Below are 12,012 nucleotides of genomic sequence, written 5' to 3'. Positions count from 1 at the left end.
ACACCCAGGCTTTGAGACAATCACATAAATGTATTGTGACTTCATCAAAAAGATCTGTGACAATAGTTTGAATAATGATACATTACTCGAAACTGGTAAATTTTGACTTGCTATTTCGGTACCCTCTACGTATAGGTCGGAACTGCAAAATGGTACTTTTCAGTAGAATGATTTTAATGAATTTTAATGATTTCACGTTAATTTTTGATGCTGGAATCGTAATTTTTTAGTTGATTGATATATTATATTGATTGAATTTTTGTTTTTTTTCGATTATCACTGTTGTATTATCTTTAAAATTATATAATAAAAGACAATCAAATCAAAATAGCCAAAAACGCAGTTCTGATCTTTTACGTAGGAGGTGTCGATTTGTAATAAATACCCTTTAACTAGTGGTGCGAATTATGTAAATATTTATTGGTCTTTGAATATAATGAGAATTTTATTACAGAATATACAATATCCTTTTCATCAGAAGTTCACACTGGATTTTATTTTTATTACCATTTGTAAAGACCATAGACAATTTCAATGGTGTACTTTGCATTTTGCTTTTGAAACTTTATTTTTCTGTATAAAAATGTTTATGCTTTTTTTTATTATTATTATTATTTTCTTCTTCTCTCTTGTGAAAGTGATACCCCGTTTAGATGTGCATGGATTTGCTGTTGACAGTAAGTATTATCACGGCCATAACAAGAAAATGTATTATATAGGGTAAACATGTATTATCCTGCAGTTGCAAGCTTGCATGTATGAATCAAGTTTGGAAGCTTTTGAATTTTCATGTGACAGTAGAGATTTTTCGATATGCGCCTGTGCAGTAGAACGATAGTGGCAAGCTTGCCGGCAAAAAAACGAACTATGCTCATTTTGGGGTTAACCGATTTTCACTAACTGTGAAATAGTACCATAAAATGACAACAGTCAGCACTTGTACGTGTAGACAGTTATTGTCACAATAGTTTAAAATACGCACTACTGCTGGCAGTAAATCCATCCACGTGTACAGGCGCTATAATATTTGTTATAATGTAAATCTCATGTTGTGAACGTCCTGAATATTGATTTGTTATGTCCACAATGTTTTGTTTTCTTAAATAAATGTTTTAAATATCACACTCTCAACAAAGGTATGTACTGAATAAGGTATGTGCAGTTGTTCAAAAAACTCTACATTAACAATTTTACTGTCAATCTGACAAACATGTATATTTTTCATGAGCTGAAGAGTTGATATTGTATGTACACATTGATAACATTTTATTTATCGGGTAATTGAAGATATTCGAGATTTATTTAGTGAACTATAACATATCTTTTTGTTATTGATCACAATGTCTGTTTCCTTTTATTGTTTTTTTTTTATTATTCCTATAAAGTTGCATTATTTTGACTTTGTTGTTTGATGGCAGCACTTATAAGCGATTGAACTTGTGCTGTTCTGGTAGCGGAGAGGGCGAGGGCGCGTTGCACTGTAGCCGGCGGAAGGGGCACCCCGCCGAGTCTGTGAATGCCTTCGACGCCTTCTTCTGGCTGTTTCTCTTTTCCTTCTTTGACAAGGCAGCGAATTATGGTTGTCCCTCCCAAAGGACCTCCGCACAATTTTTCCTCTTCCGATGTGGGATCCGCCAGCATAATATCACTGAAAATTAAGTTAACAGAAAAAATAACACGCAGCTACAACACTTGAGAAAATACAGCAATAATAATCTTCCCTAAGTAAATGCAAAGTGTATTGATATATTTTTCATTTAGCTATTACTAATGGTAGCAGCCAATATACTGAAATTCGTGAACTTGTAGTCAATAAATAGCGAGTTGAGGTTGAGATTAGTAGTCCAAAATAAATAAAATTTCACCACTAAAATCAGTAAACCTGAGGAAAGTATCAAAATTTTGTTTTTGTCAATCAATTTGGATCTTTTACATGAATGTTTATAATTTTTTCTCCTTTCTATCTTCTATTCCCACCCCAAAAGAGGAATCACGTGAATAGTTTACAACCAATTCTTGTAAATTATTATTAAGCCCATATTATAGGGTAGTATTGGCGAACCTATGGCATGCGTGTCACTAGTGGCACGGGAGATGATTTTGCATGGCACACGAATGTTTCATTTTGAAGAGAAAAAATATACATATCATAATAATAAATGACAGATCGCATTGCATAAAAAATGACAGGTAAATACTCTTCAAGAATAAGCATTTACATTTAATGTAAATATATAATTGCATAGATCGGTTACACAATATTATCGACTAACTTCATTAGGCGGCAGAAAATGCGCCGCGAACCCCTGATTTTGATCGATTTACAATGCTTGAGACCACTGTAGCGAGAGAATGTCTCATCCGATCGGGGCAATTCTGGTGTCAATTTATGCGTAAAGAACCAAACTAAGTAACACAGTAACAAAAAAATTAATTTCTATCCACAAAAATAGCTGTACGAAATAAGAAACAAAGACTTGGTGGTCAATACCATTCTTAAAAACAATTTCTTTTCTCCATGAAAAACTGCTCGGCTCAGTCGAAAAATAATATTTGGGAAATTTTGGCATGCGTACGTAAAAAGGTTCACCAACCCTGTGATAGGGTGTACTATATGTCCTTCATCTGGAGAGTAATATCAAAAAAATACACTATGTCAATGACTTTAAACTTTCTAAAATGCAATGGATAGAATATGGGAAGACAAAATATTATACCTTTCAAATAAAGTAAAAGTTGTTGCCACAGGGTATTTCAGAATGTTCAACTCTTTACGTTTATGTTCGTGCACTTCACACGCACCTGTTGCCAGATTATAATCTACTTCAGGAAGCTTCACTGAAAGTAAATAGAAAAAATAATTAGAGAATTTTACCTTATGTCATATAGGGGTCCAAAATGATTTGCTTGCCTTACTTTGCCTACATGATTTAGTTGGTATACACATGTAGAGAATCAACACAATTTCGTTGGAAAAATAGTCATGTAGATTAATTTATAACAATGTTTGAAGGAGCTCAGTAGGAATGTCTATTTCGGGTAGTTTAAAAACTCATCGCTACTGTTCTGTAGAAATGCTACAACTTGATATCAATCTGAAGAACTACTTGTGTTTGCACTTTCAATAATTGAATTTATAGAGATAGTAGTGATCATTCAAAATATACTGCGGTATGACGAAATTAATAGACTAAATTTGTTAGCACGTGACATGATAGTAATGTGTTATTGATGAAAGTGCCCATGCGACGACGGAAGCGACCAGGACTTCCTACATTTATTCCTAGATTGTCAAATTTTTAAAAAGGAGCGGCACAACCTGAACTTTTTGTTACAGATGGCAGGAGATCTTCCGGGGACCATGGCAAACAAGGCCGGAAGAGATGCACTTTTTAATTTCTGTATTGATGTAATAAAAAGAATCAAAATAATAAATCGTGACAGGTAATGATGATTCATGCTTTTCAGATCCAGTGACATATAAGATAGGATAAGTATATGCTCAGAATATCAGTCCTATGCGACATTTCTTTTACCACGGGAAAAACTCGGCTATAAATCGCAGTCCTCAGTTCTCAATGAATATGACAAAATATTCATCAGAATCACCACCGCCTTGCGCTACAAAGAATTTTCCAGGGTTTTTGCAAGGCGGTTTCATAGGCCCTGGCCGAATTCAAATTAGCAATACGCGATGCGGGTAGAAGAATAGTTTTCAATAAGGCATATTTTCTCAGCCGGCACAATTTTCATTTGACTAGCATCAAGTAGAGTAGTTTGCGTGTCAAAGTCCTTAAAGAAACCTTGGTAGAAAATGCAAGGTATCCATAAAGGCATCTAGAAAAAAAAAATGTGTTGACCCCATATGATGTCCCCTCAAATGCGAGGTAAACAGCATACTTGAGTGAGGGGATGCTAGGAATAATCGTTTCGCTTGACTCACGTGCCGCTATACTGGTTCATAGCTTGGCGGTAGATGGCCAGGCCAGTACAAAGGCCTGCGGAATATATACATTGTTCTATTATTGTGGAATAACTTAACCTTGAATATGCGCAGATGTTATTTCTTTTGGACTGATCTTTGGACTTACGATTAATCCAGAGATATATAATATATAGTAATATTATAATCTAATCAAGATAACCAAGTATGCATATACATTATCTTAGAATAAAGTGCAACGTTGATTTACAGAGCTGATTGTCGTCCGAGGCTGCTGTGGTGGTGTTTTATTAATCGGTTGTATGAATTGAGGCAAGGTAACAGTGCTTTCGAGGCCTAAGCCACGAGGACTTAACCCTTCACTGCATGATTTTTTGTATTTGACATTTTTTTTTTTTGGTGTCAAAATGCCTTGATGAATAAGGAAAAATAATATTTTTTTTTTCGAAAATTCCATTGAATTTTGTATGTTTTTGCGTGGTGTCGCAAGTTTACGACATTAGGAAATCTTACATTTCAGTATGACAAAATACAAAACCAAATGATAACAATCATAAAAAACTAATATACACACCTTATTTGATGTGCAGATATTTTTATTCAACCAATTTCATTTTTCTGTACTTACTGTACGTACTGTACTGTATTTTTTTTATCTATTGACAGATGCGGATTTTGGGGTACATACGAATTCGTCAACTGTCAAAGCAGAAATGCATAGGCTATAATGCAGAAATGCTTCATTTCTTGAAATGTCCAAACAAAATCGGTAAAGTAGGATGTTTATGGTAAAACAGTTTTTTAGGCATCGAAAAAGTATATTATTTGATAATTTACACAAATCTTTCATTTCCTTAACCATGAGGCCAATTTTATGGCGCTGGTTACTGGCCTTTTGCCCCATCTGACGCTGCATTGCCCAAAGTTCGCCACGGGGAGGCCAGTAAAAAGAACTTGCTGGCAGTTTGACATTTCTCAACTTTTCAACACAACTACTGGCATCAATGTGTTCACTTGGGGCCAACCAGCCATTGACCACCAAAACAAGCAGCCTAAACACACCGAGGGTGAAGAGGCGACGTTGGATCTAGCTATGCCACATGCAGCGGGCGCCTGACGACTTCAACCTGGCTTGCCTGTTCCTCAAGTCAACTGAACTGACATACTGGAAGTTCATTAAATACTATCTATTAAGTGTATACGGCGGAGATAGGGGATGCTAGCATAACCTGGCCGAAGAACAAGAATAAAATGCAAAGATAAATAGATAATTTTAATTACCTGTTCTCAAAGCAGTCATAAGTGCCATAATACATGCATCAATAATTGAGCCGTCGTAATCCATGCAAACCATATCACAGAATAACACCCAAACAAGCTTGTCTTTCGCTATGCAGAGATCTTCTAAGTTTATACATTTGGTATCGTTGAATATGTCGGCTATGAGCTGATTGCACGCCTGAGCCGTATCACCGGGTGGACCACTTCTGAACTGCGACGAACACAGGGGTGGCAGTTCAAGGTTTGTGACCACGATTCCTTCGTTTGGCTTTTCAGATGGAGGTGTAGTCAATTCCTAAAAAATAAATCACATTGTTACGAGATTCAATCATACACTTTGGCTATCAAAACATTTTCCGCCAAGCTGATCGCGATGAAACCTTCAGCTGTCTCTTGACAATTGATTATGTACTAATTGATAATGTAAATTGCACAAATCAATAGCGGACGTTCTATAGTAAAACCGCTTAACCATGTATATGAACAGAAGTGATATCTTCCAATGTGCAAGAAGTAGGCAGGGCTAATGTTACGAGGGTGGGTCAATAAGTCCTTAGAAAAGCCGACAGGTGGCGCGACTAGTACTGTAAGCGGTTTGTTTTCATGCAGCGGCACTACCGATTCAGTATGCTGCGAAGTTTCAATCAGATTGGTCGGGTTGTTGTGTGTTTCTCGTACATTTAAAAAAAAAATTTTTTGTGGAAAATGGAGAAAATTGAGTTTAGAGCTGTTATTAAACATTTTAATATAAAAGGGTTAACAGCAAAGGAAATAAAAAATGAGTTGGATTTAGTTTACGGCATATCTGCTCCTTCACTTGCAACTATTTATAACTGGTTAAATGAATTTAAACGTGGTCGTACATCAACAAAGGATGAACCACGCTCAGGACGTCCTGTAGAGGTGACTACACCAGAAATGATCAATAAAATCCACGATATGGTGTTAAGTGACCGAAGATTAAAGTTGAGTGAGATAATTGAGGTTACAGGGATCTCAAAAGGTAGCGTCATTTCTATTTTACATGACAAATTGGGCATGAAAAAAATTTCTGCAAGATGGGTGCCGCGTTTGCTCACAGTCGACAATAAACGCAATAGGGTGGTGGCCTCTAAAGCCCTGTTGTCGCTCATGCAACGCAATCCGGATGAATTTTTTCGTCGCTTTGTGACTGTAGATGAAACATGGATACACCACTATACTCCCGAGACGAAAGAACAGTCAAAGCAGTGGATTGCGAAAGGCGAACCATGTCCAAAGAAGGCGAAAACCGTAAAATCAGCTGGTAAGGTTATGGCTACTGTATTTTGGGATGCACGTGGAATTATTTTCGTTGACTATTTGGAAAAAGGAAAAACAATAACAGGGGATTATTATGCATCTTTATTGGACCAGCTAAAAAACAAAATTGAAGAAAAACGGCCTCATTTAAACAGGAAAAAAATCCTCTTTCATCAGAACAATGCCCGTGTTCACACATGTTTACGATCAATGGCTAAAATTGAAGAATTGAAGTTCGAATTGGTCGACCACCCACCGTATTCGCCAGATTTAGCCCCCGGTGACTTTTTCCTTTTCCCAAACTTAAAAAAATGGCTAAGTGGACAACGTTTTTTTTCAAATGAAGAAGTCATCGATCGGACAAATGCTTATTTTGAGGACCTTCCGAAAACTTATTTTTCTGACGGTTTAAAAAAAAATGAGAAACGTCTAACCAAGTGTATTGAGCTCCAAGGAGATTATGTTGAGAAATAAAAAAAAAATACAAAAATAAAAACTGTTTTAATGCTTTTTTCTAAGGAATTATTGACCCACCCTCGTATTATGGTTCCATGACAAAACAGAATAAGTGACAAAACAGAACATGACAAAACAGAACAACGATAAATATAACTACGAGGGTAGCCGTTTATATTTCGGGAATAACAAACAAAAACGATTTTTTTTATAAATGAAAAAAGTTTTATTGTTTTTAAAAATATGCTTCACGATAATTTATACACTTTTCCATGCGTTTGAACCAATCTGGAAAGCATTTTTGCCACTTTGCAGAAGGTAACTCCAAAACATGGTTTTTGAATGCATCAACCGCCTCTTATAGTGTAAAAATCGTTGACCGCGCAATGTATCTTTGACGGTCGGGAATGAAAAAAAATCATTCGGTGCCAAATCAGGGCTGTACGGCGGATGACCCATCAATTTAATGTTTTAAGTGCTCAAATAGGCGCTTGTTTGAGCCGATGTGTGAGAGCTCGCATTATCTTGGTGAAGGATTGACGCCGATGGTTGCTTTTCCTTATTTCACCAAAAAAATCTGGCAAACAAATGATTTTGTACCATTCAGAATTGACTGTTCTACAATTCTCTAAAGGCACAGTTGCAATATGGGCCGTTTTTCCGAAAAGACAGGCGACCATTTGCTTCGAAGTGCTTTGAGCGCGAGAAACTTTTGTTGGTTTAAGCTCATTTTGCAAGTCCCATACGGTCGACTGCTGCTTAGTTTCGGGCTCATACGTATAGATCCAAGATTTGTCATATGTAACAATCTTATATACGTTTTTTGAAGCACCTCAATCGTATTTTTTGAGCATTTCCTTGCACCAATCGACACGCGCCTTTTTTTGTGCGATTGTCAAATCATGCGGGATCCAACGCGAACATAGCTTTTTCACGTCTAAATGTTCATGCAAGATCGTATATACGCTGGTGTTACTAATACCCAGGAATGCCTCAATCTCACGGTATATCACATGATGATCTTGCATTATCAGTTCACGCACAGCATCGATGTTTTCTGGAAAAACAACCGATTTTGGACGACCTTCACGCGGCTCGTCTGTGAGCAAACGATGGCCATGATAAAATTCGTTAAACCAGCGATATACCGTAGTTTTTGATGGTGCTTTATCGCCATATAAAACACTAAGTTCAGCGATGCACTGTTCCCGCAATAATCTACGTCGAAAGTTATGAAAAATAATCACACGAAAATTTTCGCGTGTTAATTCTATTTTTTGGTCGAGATAAATTTTTCAAATGAATTTAATAAAAACAAAAAGTGTCCGTTTGTTAAAACTTTCTGAGTACTTTTGCAGTGAAAATGTCAAACTTCAAAATACAGAAGTCAAATTGCACCTAGCAACACCAGTGTTGCCAATTCCCGAAATATAAACGGCTACCTATGTATGACCTTTTAGGAAAAATATAAATTTAATATTGAAATAAAATTGTCCTATCTCTATTCTGTTGATAGATTTTTAATAGCAGAGATTTTCAATACGCCATAATAAATCAAATTATATACCTAATTTCTGCATTCCTAATCGCTAGAAAGCCTCAAATAAACGGGACTTTACCGGCAAGCTCAGGATATCTCATCTTAATCAATATAATATGTTTAAAACGATTGGGTGACTAGGTACAACGAAATAATGACCTAACCTAACCTAAATAGATTCCACAAAAATTAATGTTTCATTTTTCCCCTGGCTGTTCTGTTTTGTCACTGTTCTGTTTTGTCATGTTCTGTTTTGTCATTTTCTGTTTTGTCATGTTCTGTTTTGTCCGGTTACCGCTATTAATGTCTATGGTGCTCACCAACTTCAGATCGCGCATGTTAAGTCGCATTGTCTCGCCCCTTTAACTCCTTCTTTTCTTCCTGCCCAAACTATTAAACCTTACGGTGAAGGTGATTGATAATTTAATAAGGGCAGAATGAAGGTTTAAAATCAAGAATTTCAATTAAGTTAGGGGTTGAAGCCAGGACAATCCCATATACTTTGTAGGAAAGTAATTTATGTCATTATGTTGCGCTTGAAATTCTTGATTCTTTAATTATTGGTTAAGTAGTTATGTTCACTTACCGCTTTTATACCACAAACAATTTTAGTGTGGCCAAGCTTTACGGTGCATGAGCCATCGGCCGTTGTGATGGATCCAGGATTTAAAACCGTCCATCGGAAATGGTCGAATTTCCTTCCATCTGACCGCGTATTACGACTAATAAAATCCTTCAAATACTTTGCAGGTTGCAATACCCTGGAATTTACAAAAATAAACAATTTATTTAGAATGTTTTAACCCAATGGTGCACAAACGCGGCCCGAAAGGGCATTTGTTGCGGCCCAAAATAACAAGTACTTCATCACCAAATTTTTCATTGAATATGATAAAAATCTGTGTTCGATATGTGAACAAATTATGCAGTATTAACGGTATATAATCTGAATTGTCACTGATAGAAAAATTAATGCTATTTTTTATTATTTAATATGATTATATTTTCACGGGTATATATATTTACAATGAGTCACACCGTCTATGGTACAGGTGCAGTCTATTTTTAGATTATTAAAAAAAATATGTGAAAGTATATAAATATGTAATAATTATTATAAAATATGTAATATTCGATTGGTGTGATTTCAACTATTGCAATGTATCTACTCAATATTGTATTATTGATCAACCCCAACCTATCCACCCTATCTATCTGCGTTACTACACACAGATAAACTCTTGTACATGAACTAAGTGTCACTAACATAACTAACTGACTTTTTAATATTTATAACATTGTAAATGATTCTAACACCGTTCAATTCAGATTATTGTTTAAACTTTACTCATCTCTACTCCGAGTTGTTTCATTGCGGATCAAACTCTCCTGAGTTCTTCCCCTTTTATTTAAAGTATAAATAATTTTATATTTACCTATACTTTGAGATTAATTAACAAATAAACAACACTAAAGATTAACATCCACTGAGTCTTATTACCGACACACCTTCCACTGGACACTGTGAAGGATCAAGGGCCGTTGGTAAGGATTACCATTGCCAAAGGGTCTAGGACGATTTGGCACCGCGAACTGGCCTCCGCCGATTGGCCTCCGGTAATTGGCCGCCGGTACAATCGGACGCCGACCCAATTGGCCTCCGGGAGGATTGGACGCCGCACAGTTGAATTAAATGCGCAAAGGAATAGACATACGTTACGATGTGTTGGAGTAAATGAGCAAGTCAGTTTAATATGCTTCTATCTTCTCAGTAGTTGTACCTTATACATTTCGCGCTTGACACATTTTTAATATAGATTGGGAATAATTATTATGCCTTATGATGTTTATTAAAAGAAAATAATTCTTCCCTCGCTAAAACTTAAAGATGTGCATAATCAATTAATTTATTGTCTATACATGGGTACTTATTTATATTTACAACAAATATTAAAAATAATGTTAGATGTTAGAATGAAAATTACATTATATTTCAGCGTTTTATCGACTTAATATTGTAATAAAGCTTAAACATGTATATTATTATGCATAAATGCGTATTTTAAGATAGTATGAAATTACAAACAAAATATTAAGTAAGTTATCTGCTAAGTACAAATGTTTCAGTAGTTTGATTGATAAACTACTTAGGTACTGGGTGCCGGACGAAATCCCGAAGGCCGAAATCTCGAAAAATAAAAAAAATACAAACATCAATAAATTATTTGTAAAAATGTCTAGTTTTCCAATTGAAATTGGTCATTGGTAGTACGGATCAAATTTTAACAATTTCGTTTTCGAGTTTGACGTTTATGTGTCCACACATATTGTCAAAATACTCAAAATCAAACTAGATTATCTAATCTTTCAATTATAGCTATTGAAAAAGAATTATTAATTAAATTAAAACGTGGGCAAACATTTTATGATGTTTTTAAAAAATTCTGAAGAAAAACAGACGAATTGACGTAGAGTACAAATGATCATAATTATAGTAAGCCTTTATATTAATTACCTACTGAAATATCTTGAAGTGTTTTGAATGGCAAAATGACAACAACGACTTTTTTCAAAGCCACCAATGATATATTTTTGGGCGTATGTTACGTGTATGAATGTTTATGAAAATACATAATTTAAACTCATCGCTCAACTTTATACCGTCGGTGAGCTATTGAAATTTCAACAATTCAGTGTGTCGTTGTCATTATTGTGCACATATTATTATTCATCAGTACTAATATCGTAAGTATTATCTTCTTATTTCCTGTAAGTATACCTTACAAGTGTGCTATTTTTCTCTGATCTCAACAGCCTACCTCTTCCCAAAAGTCACCCTTCGCCACTGCCATATAAAGTAAATTCTATAGGATAACAAATATTATGTTGGTGTTATTGACCGTCTTAAATATTAAATTCACCTCTACCTACTGCATTATGCCAACCAAAATGCTTAAAAGTTTTTACAAAAATAACATTTATTCTTGGTGGATAAAATACCGAACTGGTTGTTTAAAAGAACTTTAACAATTTTATTCACAATGTGTACATAGTAATATGATTTCAAAGAAACTCATGACTGTTCAGTAAAAAACATGAAACTTGTATTAAGTAGGTATATAAACTGACTTACTTGTATACATCAGCCATGGCTTTATTAATTATTAAATATAGAATACGTTGATTTTTTTATCTATAGTGAATAATAATTATTATGTAGTGAATTATTTTGAAGTTTGTTTCATTCTAACCTCAAATGACATGTGTCAAAACTCAGAACACTAACAGAACCATAGATCATAGAATGATCATAGATAAATAATATATATCCATAGATAATAGAACAGCGTAGTAGCTGCTGCAATCTTTTTGTCACCGAATTATTATAAGCTGTCCCAAAAATTATACTACTGCAGAGTCCAATCTCTTTGTACTACTGGGACTGGGAACAATGTCAATGTGAAAAAATATTTGAACAATAATTTTTTTGTCCAACGGGTTTTATTAAAAT

At 35.0% G+C, this 12,012-nt stretch overlaps 1 protein-coding gene across 1 annotated transcript; it reads right to left on the bottom strand.

The window, feature by feature from the left end:
* Positions 1-228: 228 nt before the first annotated feature.
* Positions 229-11,793, bottom strand: LOC147063919 (exosome complex component RRP43-like). The gene is made up of 5 exons (XM_085958720.1): positions 11,635-11,793; positions 9,088-9,262; positions 5,225-5,519; positions 2,718-2,838; positions 229-1,648 (listed from the first exon to the last, which is right to left on the bottom strand). Exons 1-5 carry the CDS (start codon positions 11,649-11,651, stop codon positions 1,378-1,380), a joined length of 879 nt encoding a protein of 292 aa, XP_085814846.1. The 5' UTR covers positions 11,652-11,793; the 3' UTR covers positions 229-1,377.
* Positions 11,794-12,012: the final 219 nt, after the last annotated feature.

The sequence above is a fragment of the Rhyacophila brunnea genome, unplaced genomic scaffold, assembly GCF_057557595.1.
Source record: "Rhyacophila brunnea isolate RB1 unplaced genomic scaffold, BYU_Rbru_1.0 scaffold_8, whole genome shotgun sequence".
Lineage (NCBI taxonomy): Eukaryota > Metazoa > Arthropoda > Insecta > Trichoptera > Rhyacophilidae > Rhyacophila > Rhyacophila brunnea.
The sequence above is the reverse complement of the archived record's forward strand: the minus strand, read 5'-3'. Positions and strand labels throughout refer to the sequence as shown.

Coding starts and splice junctions, on each gene's coding strand:
- LOC147063919 (XM_085958720.1), bottom strand. Junction 5,520..9,087: donor TTGTTTGTGGTATAAAAGCG/GTAAGTGAACAT, acceptor TTTATTTTTTAG/GAATTGACTACACCTCCATC. Junction 2,839..5,224: donor TATGACTGCTTTGAGAACAG/GTAATTAAAATT, acceptor ATTTACTTTCAG/TGAAGCTTCCTGAAGTAGAT.